The sequence below is a fragment of the Rattus rattus genome, chromosome 1 (assembly GCF_011064425.1).
Source record: "Rattus rattus isolate New Zealand chromosome 1, Rrattus_CSIRO_v1, whole genome shotgun sequence".
Lineage (NCBI taxonomy): Eukaryota > Metazoa > Chordata > Mammalia > Rodentia > Muridae > Rattus > Rattus rattus.
In genome coordinates, this window is record NC_046154.1 from 29,396,139 (window position 1) to 29,421,989 (window position 25,851).

General features: G+C 49.8%; 1 protein-coding gene across 3 annotated transcripts in view; it reads right to left on the reverse strand.

Annotated features, from left to right (window-relative positions):
- The window catches only part of Phc2 (polyhomeotic homolog 2), a 99,448-nt gene that overhangs the window by 12,721 nt on the left and 60,876 nt on the right, over positions 1–25,851 (reverse strand). Inside the window, exons 8-9 of one of the 3 annotated variants that reach the window (XM_032897526.1) lie at positions 15,977–16,365; positions 15,675–15,840 (exon numbers count right to left, since the gene is read on the reverse strand). In XM_032897526.1, the coding sequence (XP_032753417.1) occupies positions 15,675–15,840; positions 15,977–16,365 (555 nt within the window). Of the gene's footprint in view, positions 1–11,238; positions 11,352–11,557; positions 11,660–15,674; positions 15,841–15,976; positions 16,366–25,851 lie in introns of those variants that run through there. The other 2 variants (XM_032897508.1, XM_032897517.1) reach the window with 2 other exon arrangements.

Sequence of the window (25,851 nt, forward strand, 5' to 3'; positions counted from 1 at the left end):
TTTGTATCAATACAAGAAATTCACACTAATGAAAACCTCAAATCTGTATCAAGATAAATTTTGTACCAATGTTAGAAATTATAACTTTAACTTTTTTATCAATTATAAAGACTTCTACCAATTTCACAACCTAGAAATAGCTAGGATGGAGCTAATAACACAAGCGATCAAACTAAGTTTCTCTTTTAAAGTTTAAAGTCTGTGTTTATTTAATTTTCCTTTGTTTTTATATTCTAAAATTTTAAATATATAAAGAAATACAGATTTTATTTAAAATGATGGACAAATGTTGTTCAAATATAAGAGCTGAATACTACACTTAATGATGGCTGTTTCCTTCTAATTACAGACCAGTTGGACAGCCTGTGTGGATTTGAACACCCTGTGGACCACTAAGAGCAAGACCAGTCTCCAGTCTGTAATCAGCACTCAAACATCATCCTCTACAGTGCTCCCTGCCCAGTGACTTTTAGCACTTGTCTGTCTGAATGCTTCTAGCGACAGAGGAAATAACTCTGAGGCCATCTGCTGCTACCTTGAGGAGTACAAGTTCTTCATAATGAGCACAAATCTGTTTTTCTGCTAATTTCTGCCCAGTAACCCTGGCTATGTACGCTGAGCAAACATGGGCTTAGACAGGGCTTAGGGACTGTCTCCATCAGTGAGTGGATTATGCCACACCCTCGCCTGCTCAGCCTGTTCCAAGGGCTATAAAATAAAGATGTTAGGACCTACCTTAACATGACCACCAAGTGTGCACCTCAAGAGAACTCACTCACAGCTGTTTTTGGTTCACTATTTGTCTCCCCATCTAGAGGAAAGACCTCACCAAGTTGCTCAGGCCAGCCTCAGATCCTCCCGTCCTGGCCCTACTGAGCTCTCTCCCAGCCCCAGTGCTGGGATCACAGCTGTGCACCGTTGCACCTGGCTCCTGTTTGCTTCTACACAGCCACTTTCTGGCCTGAAGGCACAGGCTGAAGGAAGGGTGTGCTTTACAAACTCCTGGTGCTGTTTATGGGATTAAACTGGAAGAAGCCTGCTGCTCTGGGATCATGGCTGCCTACCACCAGTCACTGGCACTCACCCGACTGCTCCTGATACCCTGCCCCCTTTTGTGGGCTCTTTCTAGCTGTCCCCACCCTTCCTTCCTGCCTTAGAGCGGCACCTGTTGATAGAACCTGTGAGACAGAGGAGGGCAGTCTTCCAGGCATTTACCTGCTGAGGTACAAATCAATGCTCACAGATGGGAAGCAAGGGCTCTCAAATCTCCAGTCAGTGTGTGTGTGTGTGTGTGTGTGTGTGTCTGTCTGTCTGTCTGTCTGTCTAAGTCTGTCTCTCTCTCTCAAGATAGACAAACTCCTCATGCTGACATAACCCTGGGACAGATTACAGGAGACAGAACCCAGGGGCAGAGAAGGGTGTTCTGTGACCAGGAAAGGTTCACAGCTGTCTGGCGTTGCCACCACCAGGAAGGCCCACAGTTCATCACCTGCTTTTGTAACAGGGTTTGGGCTATTTCTGGAATGACCAACCGGTCTTGCCCCCTGCCATGCTCAGCACACTGAGATTAATTTAATCTGCTTCCCACTCTCCCAGACTGCTTTGCAGCTGGTTGGGGGGGGGGGAGCCGCTTTGACAGTGAAACTTGCAGAAACCCGCCCTGCTGGCCTGAGGCAAAGAAAAGAGACAAAGGAACTCTGTCCCTGGAACTGGGTTCTTCAGTGAGCTCCACCAATGCCTGGCGCTGAAAGCTCTGCTGGGGATTCCCACAGGTCTCAGATGCCTTCCTATAGTGAGCACCTCCACAGAATGGCGGGCACTCCTCTAGCTCCAGGGGCTGCAGGAGGAAATAGGCCAAGCCCCACTGGGAAAAGGCAGGTTGGAACTGCCATTAAGCTGACCTCACTGGACTACTAGTATGTGCTGTCTTAGTAAACACAAGGTCAGCAATTAGGCTGCTCCTCACTGCTGATCTCATCACAGGCTCCCAACTGCTTTTGCAAGAATTGAACAGGGACGCCTACCCAGGGGCCCTGTCTATGCCACTGTTCTGACAGTCTCTTTGGGACTGGTCACTTCTAACAAAGGCAGGGGCTGTGACCCAGTTAACTCTGTCCCCAGAGACTAATCCAATGTCCAATATATGACACATGCTTAAGGCATGTTAAACTGCAAAGAATTCTAATGTAAAATAATAAAAATAATAATAAGTCAGTCTTCATCACCATACAGAATACAATCTCCTTGGTACTACAAAGAGATCTGTCATAGGTGAGACTTAGACTACTCTGAGCTGTGACAGTGAGAGGCTTAGTTGGTGTGCGGCACTTCTGCAGGCTACCCTAGACAGCTACTATTCTTTAGTCCACTGGCAGCGCCTGCCAGTGCACAGGAGAGGTAGAACACCAACTCAGATGCAGAAACTTGTCAAGGTAGGATGACCTCTAGATGCAGAGGCAGGGAGGCACCTAGAAAGACACTTTCCAGCCAGCTGAAGCGAGATCAAACTGGTCCGAGACTTGAAAATCCTGGCTAGTTCAGAACCAGGTCCTTCCTATACACAGATGAGACATACAGACACATAAACTACCTGTTATACTAGAATGTGGAGGGGTTTTCCCGGTGTGTGTGTATGTGTGTGTGTGTACATGTAGAAGCTTGAGTTGACAAAGGATGTCTTGGCTGGCTACAGCATGAGAACAAGCTAGTGAAATTAACAGAGAATTTAAGGAGATAGTAACTGGTAGCCTGGCTCAACAAATGAGCCACTCCGGCAGACTTGCTCCGGGCTCAGCACTGCCATCACAGCTCACTCACTCACTCTTGCTCTGTGCTTCCTTTTGTTCAGCCAGTTGAGAATGTAAGGGAGGCACCTGCAAGATGATGCCTGCTGAGCCTGTATCCAGGAGACAGCAGGAGGCCACAGCTGGTCCCAGCAGCAGGTCACCTTACAGAGAGGAAAGCTGAAGGTGGAGTGGTTAGGCCTGGAAAAGTCTGGGGCCCACTTTATAATCTCTTTATATTCAAATCCCCAAAGAAACTACTGGCACTGTGAAAGTGAGGGAGGTGTCCCTTCCCTGGACGGAGTAGAAGCCAGGCATGGTAGAGGTGGAGTGGTGGGCTGGAGTTCAATCTAGGCACGCCACAAAGAGATTTGCAGGACGAACACTCTTTAAAAAAGCAGGTGTGTGCCAAGCAACCAGAGCTTCCAGGGACTAAGCCACTACCTAAAGACTATACATGGACTGACCCTGGACTCTGACCTCATAGGTAGCAATGGATATCCTAGTAAGAGCACCAGTGGAAGGGGGAAGCCCTGGGTCCTGCTAAGACTGAACCCCAGTGAACTAGACTGTTGGGGAGGGCGGCAATGGGGGAGGGTGGGGAGGGGAACACCCATAAGGAAGGGAGGGGGGAGGGGATGTTTGCCCGGAAACCGGGAAAGGGAATAACACTCGAAATGTATATAAGAAATATTCAAGTTAATAAAAAAAAAAAAAAAAAAGCAGGTGGGGTTTTGGCCATTCAGGTCCTGTTGTTAGTTGCTTTGCTCAGGTGAGCAGACCCTTTCCAACCCTCTCCTACCCTGCTTATGGACCCAGGTATGGTGGGAGGTGAGGAGACCAAATCCAGTTGAAAGGGCCAAGTCTAAAGCCCTACTTTTCCAGACGAGGCAACTAGTCTTCAGGATTGAGGGGCTCAGTCACGTGTGAGCTAAACCTCGGGCTTGTTTGTGAGCATGTTTCCAGAGAGGTTTAATGGAGGTGGGAAGAGTCACCTTGAGTACGGGTCAGCACCATTCCAACGTGACCAGTGGCCTCTAGCTCCCAGAACCACGCCTACTGTGACATGGTGAAGAGCATCCTTAAACTGTGAGCCAAACGGACCCTCTTCCCTTAGGTTGTTCTTGCTGCCTGTTTTGCCACAGCACCAAGAACACCAAAGGTCATGAAAGACCTGAGCAGGACATGGTGGCTTCATCTCCCGGCAGTGGCTGTGTAAGTGAGGGGAGGGCTGTGCTCCTGGCTGGGACCAATGTGAGGGCACTTGAGGGAGGAGGCAGGAAATGCAAACGCATTCCGAGGCAGTGAGGCTGAGGCATCCATCATGTGTGGTCTGGGACATAGGGTTGGGGACTGGCAATGATCTAGATGAGTGATTCCCAGATGGAGCCTTGGACTAATAAGAAAAGGAGCACGGTTAATCAGGATCCAGGCCCTACACTTAACATTCCAAAATGTCAGAAGGGAAAGAGCACATGCTCTTTCAATAGGCCTCACACACCATTATTTAATGCCATGTTTCCAACACCTACAATTTAGGATGAGTCATTTCTCCCCTCACCCCCCAATTTTTACACTAACTTTAGACGATGACCACACATGCATCTCCCATGCAGATGGCACAAGTTACAGGTGTGCTTTCTGGAAACCCAGCAAGAGTGAATGTCATTTGGAAGATGGTATCTTCTAGGGCATATACCAAAGGAGCTCTTAGTGGTGAGAAAATTACAGGCTCCTTCCCACACTGGGCCCTCTGAGTCCTAGAGGAGCCAATGCCTGTCACCTTTTCAGTTCTTCTAAGGATAGAGCTGTGAGACAGAAGACCTGGTGCCTGGAGGCCAAAACCATGGCTGTGGCTTCAGCCTGCCCTCAGAGCTCCTTCCTCAGCTGGGCCAACTGTAGCTGTTCTGAAGAACCTCTCCAGAGAAAGGAAGAGACAGCGGTGGCAGGGGGTCCTGGAGGACACTGTGCCAGCACAGCAGGGAGATTTACAGGCACAGAAGCAAGACTCTGGATCCAAACCTAGGTCAGGGCGGAGGGAGCTGGCCAGCAGAGTGGGAAAGTACCTGAGCCAGACTGAGTGTCACTACAGGATGACCTCATCGACACTGGTTAGCAGGCCCAGAGGGCAAATGAGCTTCTCGGGATTTTGGGTAAGTGCTGAATGTCTCTGTCTACAGTCTTGGCTGGAGGACCAAACCCTCCCTCCTGGCAGCCATTACTGTACAGCTAGCTGACTTTCATGCCATCTCTCAGGACATAGGCAGAGAGGGCCTGGACGACTCATCCCAAATCACAGGCTAGAGTGTGCAGAAGTGGAATTGTAAACAGCTGGATGTCTTCCAAGCTGTCACCCAGAGCTGGGAGGGAAGTAATCAAAGCAGGCAGCAGCCACCCTCCCCCATGCAGTTGAGGACAAGAGAGCAGTGGGTGAGTTCCACCCAGAGCTAGAGCTGCTCTCTAGCTCTCAGGCTGAGTGCAGATGAAGAGGGAGCTGTGGTGGTGGAATTAGCTTCTGTAGGATCACAGAGTGACTTTCGACAAGCTATGCTGGTTTCCAGCACCAGGAATGCTGGCTAGTCCTGGTTGCAGAGGCAAGGCAAAGTCTTGTCTGTTCTGCACCCGAGGCCCAGCTCAGAGTCTCCCTGCTTGTCTCCACCAGGGTTCTGGCAGACACTACCATTTCACATGGCATCTGGGACCAAGGGAGAAGCTCTACAGAGCTATCCCAAGTCCAGGAGAAGAAATCAGGGATGGCAGAGCAGGAAGAACCCTGGCTCTGGGTCAGGTCTGGGCTCAGTTTGGCTCCACCTGTGGTAGCTTTAGGCACAGTCTTCACCGTGTCTAGTCGGTTAAAGTATCCTGGTTTTGAGTAAACAGAGAAGCATAAAGACACTGGGTTTAAACCTTAGCCTGTGGTGTCATCAAGTTATTATAAGCCTCAATGTCTTCAACCATGACATACACGCTCATAGCTGTTGTGCTTGCAGAGAGGAATTTAAGTAAAAGCAGGAAGCACAACACTCAGAAGGGGCCCTGACCTCACTCTCACTAAGGCTGACATCACCCAGTCCTAGAGGCCTGTTCCTGTTTCCCATTGCTTTGCCTCCCAAGGGTTTACCGTGCGCCCTGCCTTTGCACACGAGGTCGGTCTCCAGTCAGTCGTTGTTTACCTCTGCTCTGACAAGACTGTAACATAACAGACGCACTCTCCTCTCTTCAGGGAAGGCCAAGTCAGTGCACCAAGACTGTTAATCCAAAGGCCAAGGAGACAAACACCAGATTTCCTTCCTATGTCATCTTTCATAAAGAGCCTAAGAATCATCAGGAAACAACACAGAAGAAACCCAGAAACCAAAGGAAGGTTTTTTGAGTCAAGTTAAAGGAAGAACCCCTACCTAGGAATATAAGGGTTAGGGTGGAACTTAGAAGGCCAGGAAGTGGTTTTACCTGTCAAAGAAAATCAGTTTAAAATGCTAAAAATAAATCATGGAAGAAAGAGTTTTCCATTCACAAAAGAAATCTAGAAATCTTCAGTAAATGTTCTAATTATCTTCAGGCTGGTAATGAGGAAAGGCAGCCCTGCCCCCTGATGTGCCAACTTTACTATTTTTGGCTATTAACTCTAGGATCACCAAAGGTGACAAATGGCGGCAAGGCTGGGTGGCCCCAGGCTCAGCTGTCCAGATGGCTTTAACCAGTCAGTTCTGATGGCTTCTCTCAGAAAGCACTACTTTCCTTAGTGTGTATTTAATCGTATGACAGAGGAGGTTGCGCATGGATATACGTCTGATCTGTCTGTATGGAACAGACATCGGGCTTGGCAGAGCCACTTGCAGTTTTAGAAAAATATTATTTATTTATTTATTTTTGTTTAAGCTTTCAATCATCTTATTTGCTGAGTACTGATAACTGGATGTCTGGAAAAATGGAACAAACACGCTTTTTAAAAACACGTGTTTGTTTCACATTAATTTTAGAGTGCCATTTGCTTTGCTTGTTCTGTATGTCAATACAGCTGTGTGCTCTGGGCAACATAAGGATGGTTAGAATATTCTGACGATATCAGTAACTAGGAATGATATGCAGTGTCTGAAGCCCAAGAGCACTGAAGCTAGGGCTTTGGAAAGAACTCTCAGTAGTCACCAGCTTTTGCTTTCTTGCCAAGGGTTCCGGCACGGCATCAGGCTTGGTTCCCCGATCTACTGGAGAGGACTTGGTTAGAACACAGCATTCATCAGTCATCTTTTCTTAACAGAGAGGGGAGTAATACGGTTACTGGTGAGCGTGCTTACAGAAAGTGGAAAGGGAAAAACGAGCCTCTCTAACACCTGGATTCCTCTGGCAAGTTACATCAAATAGCAAGTCTTTCTTGAGCAAATGTACAGTGTTCTTTGGACTCATCTGAACTAAAATGCTTGGAAACTGAAAGACAGGGAGAGCATGTCCCCTTTCACTAAACAGCGGGGTGTGGGGTAAAGCTCATGAAGGGGCCTGTGTGTCGTTACAGTAAATCCCAGAGTGAGACCTTACTATTGAAATCAGGTTGTTTCTGACTACACTCCCATTTTCAAAAGCTGGTAATTCTGGGGCGACGCTCAGTCTGTAGAAGTGCTTGCTTTAGGGGTTCAGATTCCCAGCACATGCCTGTCACCCCAGTGCTGGGAGCAGAGGCAGGAGGAGGGTTGTCAGGGCTTCCTGGCCAACTAATCCCGCCAATCAGTGATCTTCAGGTTCAGCGAGATCCTGTGTCGAAAAGGAGGAGTGTAATAAAGGTAGACACCACATACATGCACACACATGAACATGTACACATACACATACATACACACATGAACATGTACACATACCTCCCTACTAATTTTGTATTCTATAACCCTTGGTTAACTGTAAAACCGTTTTGGGGCTGGATGAGACGGTCACTGGTTAAGAGCACTTGCCGCTCATGCAGAGGACCCAGATTTGGCTCCTAGCACCTACATGGCAACCAAAGTGGTCTGTAACTCCGGTTCCAGGGGATCTGACACCCTCTTCTGGCTTTCCAGGAGCACTGGGCCATGCATGCAGTGCACATGCAGGCAAAACACACACACACAGAAAATTAAATAAATCTAAAATAAATGTTAAAGACAGCTCATTTCTTGGTCATGTTGGTTAGACTCCATTTTGTTACTAATAGAAAAAAATCTAAAATTAGTAAGAATGTTATCTTAGGTAAATGGCTATTTTCATAACAATTCCTCAAGTATCTATGATATGAGGTAGAATTAAAGATACTTTGCCTCTGAATATCTTTACAAATACCAAACTAGTATTCTAATATAGCTAGGCACTCAAAATAGAAAATTTAAATATTAATTCTTAAAATGAAACCTACATCTATTTAATTTGTAGATTATATTTATTCTAAGTGGCACAAAAAAACATGCTCCAAGACTTTCAAATGGTGACTTGAGTGTATTAAAAGTTTGTGCCAAGTCACACTACCAGCTAAGTCATAAATCTATGTACTTTCAGGCCTCTACCTTGAAGGGAGGCCAGCTCTGAATCACTAAATCATTGGTGAGAGGTTTCTGTCACTAAACAAGGCCCAACCACAGTGCTTAAAAGCACCCTGCTACCCCCAGGGGTAGAAAGCTCACATAGGTCCTTGCTTCAAGACGGTCTCCAAAGGGAGAGCACAACTTTTTTGAGATTTTCCCCAACTACTGCAAACCATCACCTTCATCATCCCATTGCCAAGAGGCATAAGACTGAGGTAGAAGCCACTACTTAAGATGGCACCTTACTATCTGTCATGAAAGAATTTTTTCTGTGCATGGGACCAAATGCCTAGAGATTACACACTGGGCAGCTGGAAGAACTTCAATACAAACTGAACTCACTCAAGAGAAAAGTGCTAGTTTTATTCTAACATGTAATACAGGTCCAGAGTCACCACCCTGTCCCCTAGTTTTTAGCTTTCATTTTGGCTTTCTGGAAGGGTTGAATAGGAGACAGATGGGCCTCAGAGGTCAAGAGAGCAGACCTAGAATGCAGGCAAGTCACCTCAACATATTAGCAACAGGAAAGAAAAAAAGCTAGAAAAGTTACTCCCCTGTAGCATTCTCTAGCACGGAATCTTGGCTAGTAACTGTTTTATCTGTGTGTGTTTCCCTAAAAAGACAACCTCAGGAGCAGATGAGCAAGAAAGGACATGTACGCTACCCACGAGGAGGATTCAAATGTTAAGCTGTATCTCCCTCCATCCCTCTCCGATTTATTCCCTCTGCCTCCAAGAAATCAGAAGTAAAGATCCAAAGCATGCGAGACAGGAAATGAGTGAGGCAGGAAAGAGGATGTGGTCTGAAAAGAGTGGATTCTGGGGCTGAGCCAGAGCAAACACGCAGCACAGGTCAGAGCTGGGGGAAGGGGTCTCTTGGCAGAAAAGGCAATCTCAGGGTCAGCGGCTTAGATTAAAGTCAACAGCAGACTTGGAAAAAAAACGCCTTCCTAAAGGAGGGTGTGGAGCACACAGACTGCAGACCTGCAGCCAGAGAACGGCTTCTGCCACAGAAGGAAGGGGCTGGCGTTTTCCTCTTCACTGTTAGGGAAGGAAACCGTGTGGACCAAGCCCACTTGGCAGAACTAAATGGACAAGCTAAGCACAGGAGAAAGTGGAAAGGGTCCACAGTTGTGGGTTCCACTCCCAGGGCCATAAGCAAACACCCAGAGGTGCAAAGGGCTAGGCAATGGCTACAGGATGAAACACCAACATTCAACAATGCCCAAGCCATGAGCACAGAACAGTTACAGGAGGGGAGCAGGGAGTGAAACAAGAAGTATTCCCGAGTCCACAGCACAGGGAACGAAGACACTACCCGCTTTCTCAAGTTTAAAATTTCAGGGGGGAAAAAGACATCTGTTCTCCGTGGTATATAAAGACAAGCCTGGGACATCTTGGGTGAGCAGGGAAGCAGAACTCTAACGACAGTGCCAGGAGAGAGCAGGTGCCAAGAGAGCACCACTCCCCATCTGCTGGACCCGCGGTAGAACATGCCACCCTTGTGAAGAAGCCAAATCCCTACCTCACCCGTGCTGGCACTCGGGAGCAGAAATGAACGGTGGGAAATAGTTTGTGGACAAAAGTCTGAAGGTTTCCAAACAGTCTGGATGTTGGGGGCTATCTTTTATTAAACAGTCTGTGGGGCCCAACAATGTTTTACATAAAGCAGGAGTCCGATAAAATGTGCAAAATAGAACTGAACAAGACCAGAGCTGCTCAGCTGTGGGAAGATTCAAGAGAGAAAAAAAGTCTCTTGTCCTGATGACTACTCTGTTAATACACTACTTTCTATTTTCCAGGCAAAATGATGGGGCTTCCTATATCCCTGGTGACTCAAATCTAAACGCTAGCCAACAGGCAGTGCTACAGGTCTGTAGCTTTGTATGGGAATAAAAGCTGGAGAGAATGGGAAGGGAGTGTGTGTGTGTGTGTGTGTGTGTGTGTGTGTGTGTGTGTGTGTGTGTGTGTGTGTGTGCGCGCGCGTGCAGAAATACAAGAACAAGGAACAACTCCCTTGCTTCATTAGCCTGTAATGTTCACACTGACCTAGAAATCTTAGCAGTTCTAACATTTGGGTTGACTCAGGAGGGGTTAGAAAAATCCCAGGTGAATGATAATTGGATTACCCAGTAATGCCCCAGGGCCAAATGGCTGAAAAAGGCCAGGCCAGTGCAGTGAACATTATACTGGTAGAGTGAAAGTGACATTACTTTCTAAACCTGAAATTGAAAGCTAAGGCAGGCAATGGGATGGAATAGTTTAAAGTGGGGCTATCCTAGGAAAATTGCGGACAGCTGGAGGATTTGGAATAGTTTAAAGTAGGGCTATCCTAGGAAAATTGCGGACAGCCGGAGGATTTGGAATAGTTTAAAGTGGGGGCTATCCTGGGAAAATTGCGGACAGCCGGAGGATTTGGAATAGTTTAAAGTAGGGCTATCCTAGGAAAATTGCGGACAGCCGGAGGATTTGGAATAGTTTAAAGTGGGGGCTATCCTGGGAAAAATGCGGACAGCCGGAGGATTTGGAATAGTTTAAAGTGGGTCCATCCTAGGAAAATTGCGGACAGCCGGAGGATTTCGGTCGGAAGTTCACTTCCCAAGAGACCCTCTGGGCCTAATATGCTAATGGAGGGATTAAGGATCAAGGATGGGAAAAGTCTGAGGGTAAAGCTGTCATTGATTTGTAAAGCAGGAATAAGAGTGAGCTCAGCGGACAGCGCTGAAAGGTAGGCAGACTAGGTCTGGCCAGGGAAGGAAAGTTGATAGAACTGTCAGTATTAATCTAGAGAAATCTTTAGCAGCTAAGGTGCCGGAGGGTCTCACTGGTACAAACTGGCACCCGACGAGGGAAGCAGGGCTTAGGCGCTCTGGCGACAACTTCACCGGTTCGCATTCTGGCCGTGCACATTACCTGCCTCTCTGGACGTCAACTTAAACAGACGCTCACAGATTCCGGATTTAACGTAAAGAGCCCGCAGATGCAGCATACCTTCGCTTGGCACGGGAGGGCGAGAAAACGCTCTCCTAAAAACGGAAGAGGACAGGCACAAAACAACTTGTCCTTTCCCATCAATACAAGTCCCCGCGGGGCCATGGGGCCCGAGAGGGAACGGAGGCGGCTCGGGCCCTCCCCGGAGGCCGGGCGCGGCGGCGCGGCCCACAGGCCTCCGCGAGGCCCAGGGCGGCGCCCGTTCATGGCACCGCACGATCCCCCCCGCGGCAGCACTGACCTGTCCGGGGCCCGGCGGGCCTGACCGGGCGGGGCCTACGCAGCCCCTCGGCCCGGCGCCGCCTGGAAGCGGGGCCCGGGCGGGCTGCGTCCTCCGCGCGGGGAGCCTCCGAGCCGGGGCCTGGGGCTGCGGCGCATCCGACCGCAGGGCCCAGCGGCCTGGACAAAGGGCGCAAGGCGCGGGCGCAGGGGCCGGGAGGGCGGTAGGCGACGGCCGGGCTGCGGCGAGAGCTCAAGGGCTGCGGCGCCGCGGAAACAATGCGGCGCGTCCGGGCCGGCTCCCGGGCCGCCTCCGCTGGGGCGGGGCGAGGGCGGGGCTAGGCGGCGCGGGGCGGAGCGGCTGCCGACGAGGCCCGCGCGCTTCCTTTGTGCACCCGAGCCCCGCCCCGCGTCCTCCGGAAGGCTCGAAAGCGTCGGGCTCCGGGCCCCCGAGGACCGTGGCCTGTGACCCCCGCCCCGGTGGCTCACTGTGGGGTCTCGGAGACGAGTCTTAATGATTGAGGGTTAGTGCGTGTCAGGGCGAAGTGCACGCACCCTCTCCCTTATTGTCCACAATAACCCTCCAAGTGGTCATTATCCTCCCCACTGGGAGCGAGGATCAGAGGTGAAGTAATGAGCAAAGGGACCCAGTCCTACCTCCATAAAAGGCGTAATCCCTACCGCCAGGTTTAATGTGAGGGTTAACTGATTTACAAATTGCCTGCAGTGCCTGGTGCACAGTGGGAGCCCAATAAATGTTAGTTTTCTTTCCCAAACACAGTGGTAGCTTGAACTGTCCTGGAGACAGTAAGCACTCAGTAAGCAGGCTAGGAGCGCCCGAGGGTACTCAGACATTAGAGTAGCACCACCCTCAAACAGTAGCTGCTGATGGATACAATGACTCCCATCCCTCAATTCCTGACTGCTGTCTAGTCTCAGTATTTCCCATCCATTAATTTTCTTCGTTCCTACCGTCCTCTACCAGGCTGCCCCCACCAACTTTGCTTTGTCCACGTTTTCTGTGTCCTGCAGGCTTACTTCTCTCCCTTTCTCGCTCCTCATTCGTCCTCTTTCCCCTTTACTTTCCAAACTTCCAAACCTTCTTTGCAGTAGAATTCACATTGTTCATTCTCACACACTCACATTTGGTTTTAAAAACCGGGGGGACAAGGGACGAGAGACCATCAGTTGGCAAACTTCTTCAGGGAGGGACCACAGAGGAAGGAAACAGTATACGCTGTGTGTCCCAGCTATTCCAGCTTACTGTTGCTGAATCTGAGAGCTGCCGTAATGGCTATGTGAGTGTGGCTGTTTCCACAGAGCTTCACTGTGAACGCTGACATCTGAATCCCATATACTTTCACACATCATGAAATAGTATTATTTTGATCATTACATTTGTTATGTACAGACACCGCCAAGGTAATAGATGTAGCCTGCGGGCTATGGTTTGCCAACCCCTGCTTCACAGCAATGCCACTTCCGCTCTGAAATTTAGCCTGCTAATCTCCACTTGGCAGTCACATTTCCCTCTGTAACTTGGAAAGCACTTGCCTAAGAGCCTCCTGTGGCACTTATCAGATTACTGATTTCATCGTAATTTCCTGTGTGTTCGTCTTCCCTAGCAGCCTCTAAGCTCCTTGATGGTAGGGACCAGTCCGTACTCCTCAGGGCCTTACCACCCATCCTACAGTGCTCTGCCTTGGAGCAGGCATTCAAACATGCATAACCCGTGCTGTGTAAGGCTTGGGCGGCTGGCAATTGCCCTTGCTGTACAAAGCTGACTTCTCTTGGAAGATGGGGGCCCTCAAGAGCAGGATGCGTGTGTTATTCTTACTGCCTTGCTTGGATTTCAGGAAAATTGAGGACCTTATGGGCCAACCAGAAGAAGGAAGGCAAATCCCGGTTGATTAGGGGGATTTTGGGTAACTATATTGAACAAAGAGTGTTATCGCGAGCAGACTAGAGCCATTGTGTGGATCCTCAGGCAGCTCCTAACCATCGGCAGGTTGGTAAAAGAACACACACTCTGGAGGGAACTGGGCTGCGGCTCTGTCCTGAGTGTTGTCTCCCCCTCTAGAATAGAGAGCAGGGTAATACTTATTCCTGTAACTCACCTATGACCACACTGTGCAGCGGAGTTCACACCAGGGACGTCAGAGTTCAGACCAAGAGATTCCGGCCCCACCACTGACTCCGCAACTAAGTTTTCTCATCTTTAAAGGGAGGATAACAGAATTTTGATCCCCGAGAGCTATTCCTGGGATTTGGGAGGAAATCTATATAAAGTCTGGCAGCTTTATGAACAGTTATTAGTCTCTGGAACTGTGGGCTAAGTCCACACAAAATCACTGGGCAGACCTAAGTAAACGGACTTGGGCTCAGAATATAAATAGTACAGGTGGAGACCAAGGAGACCTAGAGGGGCGGCAACTCCTGTCAAAGAAACAGCCACAGCCAAAGACCCAGCTTCCGGTTGGCACAATCCACTAATCCAAGGGCTGTTCCTGCTAGATGGAGGAATAAAATGTGCACCAGGCCCGATAAAGGTGGGTGAGGGAGCTGCCACGCTTGAAGTTAGAGCCAGGGAGCTGCCGTCTCACAGCACCGCAGCCTGGAGCTGCTCCTTCTTGGGTTTTGTCCCCACTGTAGAAGGAAGAGGGTGATGACACTTACCCTCTGGTGGTGGTGGTGGGGGGATGGGTGAGTTAAGGACTTAGAACGGTTCTCAGCACATAGTGTCTATTCTTTCTGACCATCCCACATGTACCTAGGGGACAGTCCTGCCTCTTAATACCTCCTGCCTTATGGAGACGGTAGCTTTTGATATTTGGAATTAGTGAGCTTAATTGGGGGAGCTACATTTTAAGAGAATCAATGGAAAGTTAGAACACAGAGAAGCATGACTAGAAATGTGGGGATGAGGACTTGGCATGCCACAGAAGGAAAGAAAAAAGAAAATCTCAGGTCTTAGACCCACGTCTGCCCAGGTCAGGACAAATTTCTAGAAGCATTGTGAGATGGAGCTGTAAACTCGTAAGACAGGGTCACAACCAATGACGACCAAGTTCCAGAACAGCGGGCTCTGGTGCGAGTAGAAGATAATTTTCTGATAATTAGAATGGATTCTGTAAGGGGATGGGCTGTTCCCCTCCCCACCTCCCTTTCCTCAGAGTTGCGGATAGAACCCAGGGTCTCACACATGCCCAGTAAATGTTGCGCCACCGAGCCATGGCCCGGCCTTGGTACTTTTCGGTACCGTTGTCCGTGCAAGCCTGCACAGGGTGCGCCTGCCCTCTTAGCATCTTCTCAGCTCCTAGAGCTCTTTCTTCAGTATCTTTTCCTTTCTTTTTTCTCCATCCCACCCCACTCCTTAGAAGACTCTGCCTTCTCCTACCTCACCTTTTGTTTTTGCATCCCTAAGTGTTTCTCCCTTCAAATCTCCAATGTCCGAGCATCTTTCCCCTTGCCTCCCCCACCTCTGCTCTCAGAGCACTGTGCCCGGAGCTGTCGGCAGCCCTCGGCTCGGCTCCGGGCGCTCTGAGATCTAGGCCAAGCTCACTACACGGACTGGCTGAGAGGAAGGCCAGCAAGTGGATGGCGACAGAAGGCGGAGGTCCCACTGTGACTCTCCCCACAGGGTGCAGAGCTCCAGCAGAGTGTCCTGAAGCCCAGACCATGGGAGTCCACTTGTCACTCAGATAGACAGATGGAGACCCCAGAGATGAGCACGGTGCCCTCAAAGACGCTTTTGGCAAGCAGAGCTCATTCCGAGTCCCCTTCTGGCTCTCCTCTGAGGCATTTCCCCTCTCTGAGAGACTCTGCAGTCCTCTGGCCATAATTAATCTCAGTCCCTCTGACACCTCCACTATCGGCCTGGCCCACATATATGCAGCATTCAAATCCAAGGGCAAAAGAGCTGCAGGGTCCACTCCTCTTCTCCCTCTGATCCTCCGGCTTCTCTAGCTCCCCGGCCACCTTTGTCCCTGGCCCACACCCTCACTTCCCCGTTTCCAGCTACCCAGCTTCTGTGTGCTTTTCTAGGTTTATGGCAGTTTACCTCCCCTCCTAGATGCCAAGAAAGAGGTGTCAGGAAGCGGCTGGCAAAGCCAACTTCTTCCTTCCCCAACACTTCATACCGTGAGCTGGGCACTGCTGGATGTTGGGACTCTTGGGTCCAGGCAGGCCACCAGGTACGGCAGTGATGATGGCTTGCTGGTGTGGGGACAGGCCTGGCCGGGTCACAGGCACACTCTTCTCTGCTGGCACCACTTCCTTCCAGTCATCGGGAGCACACTGCTGGGGCTGTCAAGGGGCAGGACAGATGTCTGGTGAACCATCTCTGTGTTCTCGGACACTGCTCTGGTTTCCCTGGGGTGCAGGACCACCTGAGCCAGGGCCCTCCCTACTGTTCCCAATGCCTTGAAAGCAGCCTACTTACCACTGGAGAAGCGGGCTGCAACTGTAAGATCACAGCTGAGGTGTGCTGGAACCTTCGCTGGGGGGCGTGGGACACACCCTCAGGATGTCCATTCTGAGACCCGCTGTCTGGTGTGGGAAGGTGGCACTGCTGGCTGCTCCCTGGCTTGTGGACATGTGCAGTAGAGCACTGGAGAGGCAGGGCCTGTGTCACTGGGCCTAGAGGCATGGCATGGCCTTCTGGACTGGGCTGTAGGGCCAGGCTTGGAGAGACTGGGGCAAGCTGGGGTTGGGACTGGACTTGGGGTGTAGGCCGTGGTGGCTGTGGTTGCTGCTGGGCCACAAACTGGGGCTGTGGATGCTTTGATGAAGGCTGTGGGAGGAGTTGGTGTGGCTGCAGTTGAGCGTAAGCTACAGAGAGAAAAGTCAGATTAGAGGGCACGGTCACCTCCTCTGTTGTGTCCCTTTCACATACAAAGGCAGTTTTCCAGGGTCCCCTGTTTTCCTCCCTGTTTCCTTTTGCATGGAGACGGCCTGCCTAATGCCAGAGCTGGGAAGTCCTCTCTTCTGTTAAATCTTCTTTTCCAGATGGGGATCCTTACCTTAGCATCTACCATGTCCCCTTTACCCAGAATTCAAACTAGTACCTAACAGGACATGTTATAAACATACCAGTTTATTGTCCTGACCCAGTGTTCCCATATGTTGCCAGTTTTCTTTCCATTTTTAACAAGCCTGGCTCTTTGAAGTAAAGATCTGGTATGTAAAAATCTGTTGTGTGTGTATACATGTATGTGTGTACACGCACATGTATATGCGCGCATGTATATGCACATGTGCATGTGTGTCTGCATGTGTGGGTATGTGACATGTGCATGTGTATCTCCGTGTGTGAGGAGGCAGTAGTCCAAGCCAGGTGTCTTCCTCAAGCACTCTCCCCTTCACTGTTTTTGAGACAGGGTGTCTCACGGTAGCGGAAGTCATCATTTTGGCTAGGCTGGCAGGTCAGTGAACTCCAGGGATCTGTCCCTCTCTGTTCCCTCAGGGTTGGGGTTATGGATCCAAACTCCAACACCTGTTCGTTTTTTTGTTTTTTGTTTCTTTTTTCCATTTTGTTTTGCTTTTGTCGTTGTCTGTCTGTTTGTTTGCTTTTAATGGATGCTGGGAATCCAAAATCAGGTCTTTGTGTTTGCACGGCTGGCAACTTACTGCCTGAGCCTTCTCCCACATCCCCCAGCCCTCGGATTCTTACATCTTTTAGTAGTCCCTGTTGTGATTTTAGTTTTGCCTTATATGTAATAATGACCCAGGAAATGCAGTTCAGGGAGCATCCAGGCCAGCTCAGAATGCAAACAGGTCAGCTAAATATGTCCTACTGAGGTGCCCCCTTCCACAGTGACTCTGACAGCTAGACAGCCGAGTGAACAGGTACACAGCCAGACGCAGAGGACCACAGCTGCACACTCACACCAGGTCTGTACAACCACATAAGGACAGACAGATTACGGGATCAAGCTAACGTTTGCCAAGAACCCGCGTCTGCAGCCACAGAGCCGGTGTCTGCAGCCACGGAGCCCGCGCCTGCAGCCATAGAGGCTTCAAACTGGGTTTGGGAGGTTTGTCTTCTTCAGTTTCACCGCTTTACACGCAAGTTTCTAGCTGTCGCCATCGCCCCATGTGGAATTCCAAGCAGGTTGTCAACAGGAATAGGGAAGAAGGAACAGAAAGGAGAGGTAGCAGAAAGCACGAGTGGAATGGCAGGAGCAGAACGGCCTCCAGGCCTGGCCCCTATGGAGACGGAGTGCATCAGGCCAGCTCAGCAGGGCCTTTCGAGGACAACACGTGATGAACCAAAAACCCTTGGGGATCAGTGTGATTTTAGGGGGGGGCTGGTCCTGAGGGGAGGGGGAGCCCCGCAGACACTGCCAGCAGGCATTTGGGGATTATGAACTGTACAGTGGTTCCAGCCTAAGCCCTGCTTCCTAATCCCTCATTGGAGAGCTCCGAGTTTACCAACCAAACAAAGCAAACCAAAACCAAAACTGTTCATTGGGCATAAAGATAAGGCTTAGTGAGACGCCTGGAAGGTGCTGAGGGCCTCCGCGTCAGGTTCCAGCCACTAGAATAACCGTGGATGAGATCCTGGCCAGAGCCATTCCACAGGCTGCCCTCTGAGGGAGAGCTGGAGACGAGCCAGGTCTGGGGGAGGGCATCAGGGGACGATGGTCCCAAGACAAGGGCAGCAGAGATCTGGTTTAGGAGATCGCACATGTCTTCCAGCTCTACATCGAAAAATGGTTTTCAGTTCAGGATGTCTTGTAGTTGGGAAAAGGGCCCAATGTGGGAATTACTTGCTATGAAAATATAAGAATCAGTTGGGATCCCATGTGCTCACATAATGCCTCTGGCCTGTGCGCGCACGCACGCACATGCGCACACACACACACACACACACACACACACGAACATTCACACGCACACACACACACACACACACACACACACACACGAACATTCACATGAACAAAATATTTCAGGATTTATGAAGTTGGAAAAACAAAGTTGAAGAGGAAAATGGTTCTAAAGCTAAAAGACATAAAGAGTATAGTTAGGAGGCAAAGAACACACTCAGCTCCTGACCATTAGGGTGCGACTTTCATTTTGCCACGGTTTCCCACCAGGATGTGTTGCCTTGCCACTGGCCTGAAGCAGCAAAGCCAAGCAGCAGTGGAAAGGACGCTACAGAGACGGGAGCTGAGGCACCGTCTCTCTCAGTCAGCTGAGGACCACAGCACTGGGTTACAGAGCTAACACACCAAGATCTCTGGAAAGGGAACTGCTGGCCTCCTGGCCCCTGTCCTGAGAGTCGCCGCCTACGCTTGCTCCAAACTGTGGCACTTCTGTGAAACTACAATTGTTCCCGGACAAATGATGCCATATCTGCCCATGCTAGGGGGAAGCTCATAGGGGCGAGTGAGCTCATAGATCAAAGCAGGGAAGGCATTTTGGGGAAGTGTGTGTCATTAATCTTTTGAGGTTGATAGAAAGCAAAGACCATGGCTTAACTGCGGCATTATCCTGGGTCAAAAATCCTTTTGTTCGGCATATTGCAGTAGCTTTCTACTATGTCCTCCTGATTCTGGTTTCCTCCCGCTGTAATCCATCTTACGGACAGAGCTCTAATGAATCGCCCCAGTGCACAGATACAACCCCGACTAAGAGGCAGCAAGGGTTTCCCTTTGTCCAGTTGTCCAAAGCCCTGGCATTCAATATCTCTTTGTAGCATAAACTAATGTTTTATTTTTAATTATTTATCTGACCAAGCAAGCTTTGCTGCTTCCTTTATAGCAGTGTTGCCATTTGGTTCGGGTCACAGACCGAATGCTACTCCTCTTCCTCTGGGTTGCACCATCGCCAGGATCTTTCCTTTCTCTGAGCTGCCACTGAGCATGCTCTACTCTGCAGTCTCTGAGAAGCAGTATGTTGAGGGTTAGTGGGGGGTCTAGAACCAGTGTACTCGGGTCTGAGTGCCAGCTCTGCCACCCAGCAGCTGTGTGATACTGGTTAGCACTGGATCTCTGTGTCACCATCTTTAAAATGGGGTTAAGCACGATGCCCATGTCATAGTTATTTCCATAAACCACTAATCTCCTTGATGGGCAGAATTTATGTATCCTCCTTGTTTCCTCTAAAACTACTTGGATGTGGTAGATGGCTCAACCGGTGATACTCACTGAATGATAACGAGATAGGGCTCCATTTGTGGGATCTGTTTCTCCCACAAAACTGCTTCTCTCTGAGCGCAAATGTGACTGACAGGTAGGACCTTTCACTGGTTTGCTCTCCCTGGAAGCCTGTCCCATCCTGGCCCTTTACCTTCTTGGACCTGCTTCAGCAACCTTGGCTGACTTACGTGTGCCAGGAGAGGGCATGTCGCTGTGTGCCCTGGGGCCTCAGCGGCAATGCTTGCATTTGCTGGAAAGTGCTCCTTCTGGCTCAGCGACCTCTGGTTTCGGGGTTTGGATCAGGCTATCTTCCCGGTTTTTCCATTTGCCAGGACCCATAGCTACTGCTGTTTTCATTGATGCTTCTTCTGTCGTATCCATTGTGAGGTAGCACAGCCTGGCTTAAATATGCACGCCATTGATCTTTAAACATTGATCCCTTCCTCCACATTAGCATCTTCCAGTTGGGACGCACAGGGGAGCACTGTCAGTTGACTGACAGACAGTGTGTCCCTTTCTAAGAGTCAATGAAGACAGCAGCTTTTCATCACGGGGTCTTTGGTGAAATCGAATTTTGGGGCATACTTTTCTATACATATGCCCTAATCTTTCTAGCCGGACTGAATGATTTTTGAGTTGAAGACATACTTTATGATTAACTGAAAGGACATGCATTTGTTTAATTTAAAAGATGAGTTTCTTTTGCCTTCTGCACAGTTCAACAGAATATTCTACACCTTTACAGGGCACTCAGACACTGGCTGCTGCCAACCAAAGCAGGTTAGTTTATTCTTGCCCTCTCTAAGGCTCTCCCAGTTCAATATGGGGGCACTGAAGGGGCTTTTACCACTGAAGAAACCATGCCTGACTGACTCCCTATAGCTAGGATGGGGTTCATTTGTGGACTCTAAATACCCAGAAATCTCTGAATCTGTCTTCTTTCTTCCTAAGGACCCACTGCAACTTCCACTGCTCTTAAGAAACCCAGCGGAAGGGCTCCAAAGATATCAATCAGAACTCTGCAAAGTCTTACCACCCCTTTCTGTTATGGTGTGGGGTGGCAGTGCTGGTGATCAAGAAGGAAACACACAACCACGGAATAGTAAGAGGCACTCAGGCATAAAAACAGGCTTGGCACCTAACGGGTGCTTTTTGGTGAGCCCCATGAGCCAGTGTTTTGTGGACAACCATCTGACAGGGCCACTAAATGCTCTTTACTGGACTCCATTTTAGGGACCGTGTACTTAGTCTGTGGTAGGTGCTCAGGAAATGCTTGTTCAGTGGATAGATGTCAGAAGTTTATGCTACCTTTCTAAATCTTGAAATGTAGTGGTTACTAAAGAGAGATGCTGTTTCTTCCCTATGAGCATCCTACCTTGATCATGTGATTCCATAAGTTTCAGATACCCAGAAAAACCTGGGCAGATGCCAGCCTGCGGCTGGAGTGGGAAACTTCTGGAACAGTGAACTGTTGTCTCCTGCGTACTTGGAGCCTTGAGACCAACCGACACCTATCAGTGACAAATCTTAGCAGTTCAACCGGGGATGAGTGGACACACCTGCGACTCCTTGCAGGTAGCCCCTCTGCTTAGGAGATCTTTCTCCCCTTGACACTACCAATAAACTGTTTGAGAGCAGCGAATTGGCCTTTTAGGATTCCCAGGAGGCAGTGCAAGGTCAGGGGAAAGGCCAGGAAACACTGAGCGTTGCTAGAACCTGATCATCAGAGGTCCTACCTGCTTGTGGAGTGGACCTCTCTGAAGCCAGATCAGATGGCTGACAGGGGCTCTTGTGAGGTTTGGCAAATGTGACAGGAGAGCAGCTTAGACTATGAAGAACACGTGCATAAGGATTCAGCTTTGGAGGGACACTGCCAAAGGCAGCGCTCCCCAAAGATGGGTTTAGCCCAATCAGCCTTCAAAAGTCAATGGCAAGAGGATTATTAGCATTGGCGAGCAAGGTGGCATTGGGCACACTGAGCACAGGCCTGCCTGTCTCTGCCTCCCTGGTGATGGGATCAAAGGCGTGCTCTATTACACTGGGCTCATAGTAGCTGCTCTTAGATGCTCTATAGCTTTGAATGTCTCAAATGACTTTAATCATTTTATCATGATAAATCTCACCTTCTCCTAACAGTAAGCCTATGAGTAGTGTTCTCATCTTACAAGCAGGAACTGAAGGAGCTCCCAGTGGCATCTCCCATGCAGAAGGCTGGGGGGGGGTTGAAGCTGACAGATGAGGCATGGTGTCTTGCGTATGAGCAAACAACATATCAGCAAGCATACGTGAACACAGCAAGCCCATGAGTGCTTGCCATGGCTGTTGAGAACTTTGACCCTGGAGAGACAACGAAAAGGGTAGGTAGGCAAAGGTACATAGACGGACAGACAGACAGACAGACAAACTCACACTCAGGGCAAGTCAGTCACAGTTTGGGTATGAGAAGAGAGAAGAGTGGCTCTAGCAGTCAGTGTAAGAGCTCCGTTTTAAGCATGGCAGTTGACATGCGGGCAGTGTGACAGGGTCTCAAAGGCCCTACAGTCAGCGTTAGACCACGGGCGTGATCAACGTGTCACACACAGTAGGGAAGAGAAGACAAAGTGAAGCTACCCGAAGATAAATAAAGGAGCCGACAATACACGGCAGTACTGGGCTAAGGCTGTGGTGTCCTGTAGACCATCACTCTGTCAGCTGCCTCTGGGCAAGACAGACAGCCAGTCCATGGAGTGAGGGTGTCAGGCCTGGGAGGTGCAGAGGGAGAGACAACGAAGGGCCCCTGCGAGCTTTCCCTGTGAGTCGCTCTGGACTGCCGTGTCCCCCAGTGCTGGCTGAGGCGGCTCTCCTAGTCCATTTTCAAAGCATGGCTCAGATTTCCACAGCCTCTCATAGGATTCCAGCTCTCGCTCAGCTCTGCACCTCCCATGGTTTGGCATAGCAGTGAGCACAAAATATGTGTCAAATGGATATTTCTTGAACTGAATGGAACAGTTGACACGGAGAATGTGGTTGGGAATGGTGGTTGGTTGTTCTCTGGACACGTAGTCTTCATTTGTGAGATGGGACGCCCACCCGTGGGAGAAAGGAGATACACACCGCAACTGACTTTCTCTCTTTCTTGGCACAAACACATGCATGGCCACACATACACAGGCACACGTGCATGCACATACTGACACCCACCCATGCAGTGAAGGATGCTGGGTAAACACCTTCTCCTCCCTGCTGATAACTGATGTGTTCTGAGTTTTCCCTGAGTCTAAGAGTCTTCATAATCTAAATCTGGTCCTACATAGCAGAAATAACTTTCAAGGCTGGTTCTAGGATTTTTAACATCAAAATTGCCGGCAATTTCGCCCTGCAGCTGGATAGCAGAATAAGCTGCATGCTTAGCTGTTTAACGCATTTTTTTTTCCAGTGAAAGTGTGGCCCGTTAATTTAGCAGCTGCTTTGGGAGGAAAACACACAACTCAAGAATCCTTGAACCAGCAAGCATCACTACGCCCAGCCTACCACAGATGGAAACCTCTGCACCCTGACACAAATCCACTCTGTGACAAACAAAACCAGCTACGTGGCAGGCCTGCCCATCAGAAGATCCCCCCTCGGAGCCAATGAGGAGACAGAACAAAGACCTGGCATCTGGAGGTATATCTGAGTGCAAGGGACCCAGGATCTTCAGACTCAACAACTCTCTTTTACAACAGCACACTCCTCTTGGTCAGCAACTGTCTCCTCACCGTTGGGCCTGAGTGGTACCCAGGAACTGGAGTTTATCACAGAATTATGACTCAAAGGACCAAGCATGGCCAGGTTACCTTAGGTCTCGGCTGCCCCAGAGGCCGGGCCCACAGGACCCTTCTGCTTGACCTCTTCTGGCTTCTGTGCCCCAGTCCCCCTAGCCCTAAGAAGGGCAAGGCCAGACCCTTTGCCTTCTCTTCCAAGGCCCAACATCTTCGGCTCTGCTCTCCTGTCCTGCCTCCCCTCCCCCCATCCACACTCTTTCAGGGCATAAGGGACCTTTTCTATTTGCACAGCCTAAAGAAGCTGGTTGCCAAGGTGACAGGAGCAGGAACAGCAGGGAGCTTGCCATGGGGGAGGGGCTTTGCCCCCAAACAGCTGTCAGTGGGAGCGGTCCCAGCTGGGGCAGGAGGGCTTGCCTCTCTGGAGGAGACACCCCCAGGGAAGACACATTCCTCTTTGCTACTCTGCCCCTGCCCCCCACAAGTCTCAACTGCCTACCTTCCTCCTGGGGCAGCCAGCCAGCTTTAAAAAATGCTCCCATAACCAAACAGACTCCTCCAGTGCACATTGCTCTCTCACAAGCACAAGCTTGCCTGCCTGGCTCTCCCGCCTTCGCCCCTTCCTCATTGACACACAGTGGGTTGGCTGGGCACAAGGCCAGCCATCACCTCTGCGCCTGAGGAACTGTGCAGTCTGACAGGTGCTGCTTTGCTTGCTCTGTCTCCCACCCCCCATCAGGTTGAAAGAATTATTTCAGTCTTTTTGTTCCTTCCACAGGCCCAGAGAGGCCCAGTGGCTCCTAAGCCTCCCCCAGCTGCCTTCCTTTTGGGAGGTGGGAGTTGAAGAGTAGAGAGGCTTATGAAGGGAAGGGGGTGGGAGAGAAAGGAAGAATGGGCCAGACAGTGGGAGGCAGGAACAATGCCAAGCCCACTGATCTGTGTCTCTGGGGAGAGGGTCTTTGTATTCCTCAGCACACAGCTGCTCCACGGAAAGTTCTGTGGGGCCACCGGTCTCATCTGCATCACACCCACACTGTCAGGCTCAGACCACACCTAGGCCGGGGCCCTCAAGCCTGCCTTTCAAGGCTGTTGACCTTTTGGGGCTCAAGAGCACAGAAAGGTAGCCATTTGGATCTGCAAATCCCCAAACAGCCTTAGATAGAACACCCCCAGCCTCTTTGAGCTTTGGGTTAGGAGAGGAGAAGCAAGGAGGCTCCAAATCACTGTAAGAATTGGGAGTGGCTCTTGGCCTGACTGAGGGTGCAGGAACTGAGGATATGAGGTGTAGAGTTGGACCCAGCCCCTCACTGATTACCTGTGACTCTGAGGACTGCATGATGTAAGTTCCTGGGGAGATCTCCCTGGCCTCAGCTTTTCTCAGAGAGAAAGGGCTCTCTCAAAGGTAGCGAGAAGGGGCATGCTCTCAACGAAGGACAGACTGCCCGTGGGCATCTTTCCTCTCTCTGTCCAGTTTCTTAGAGATCACAGAGATGCTAGCCGTCTCTGGAGACACTCAAGACCTGCTTTGTTTTGTTTCAAAATCCTTAGAATTTGGGGCTGGTTTTGATCTAGAGAGAAGCTACACTTTGGTCTGGGTAGGAATGGGATTCCCAAGGTACTAGGTCCTGAAATGGCTCCAGTGATGGAACTTAGAAGTGGGGCTTTGGCCCTCCCCTCAAGGCCTGGGGACCCTTTTGGAAAAGACATTGGAAAGATCGTTAGAGCCAGAGGTGACTGGTAATTCCAAGGAAATAGTGTTTTCCAGACACAACAGGGCTGATTCATGTATGAATTCACAGAGACCGTGACAGCACACACAAGACCTATCAGTGAAGAGAGAGAGGGGCAAATGGACACAGGCTCCCAGCCCTAACCAACGTGCTATCTGCAACTGATAGCCACTGGCAAAGAAAGCACTAGTTTTCTCCAGTGGCGTCTCCCTGGTTTACTAACCATACTTTAGGATAGGTGTGGTTAATATCCAAGAGTAATTGGCCAACACAAACCAAAGTCAGTGCTAGCTTTGTAGAAAGTTTACCTCATTTTGTTTGTTTGGGTGTTTCTGTCTTATTGGTCTTTGGCTTGTATGATTTCCATTTTTGATGTGTATTTCTTGGTTTTTGTTTGCTTGTGTGTGTTTTTTTAAGAGAGAGAGAGAGAAGTCGGATGGTTGGGGGTGGGGAGAATCTGGTAGGAATTGGGGGAGGGGAAAAGATGATCAATATACTGTATGGTTTTTTTCAATAAAAATTTTAAATGTTTTAATTGAATCTAAAGAAGAGGAGGAGGAGGGAGAGGAGGAGGAAGAAGAAAAGGAAGAGGAGGAGGAGGAAAAGGAGGGGGAGGAGGAAGAGGAGGAAGAGGAGGAGGAGGAAGAGGAGGAGGAGGAAGAGGAGGAGGAAGAGGAAGAGGAGGAGGGAGAGGAGGAGGAG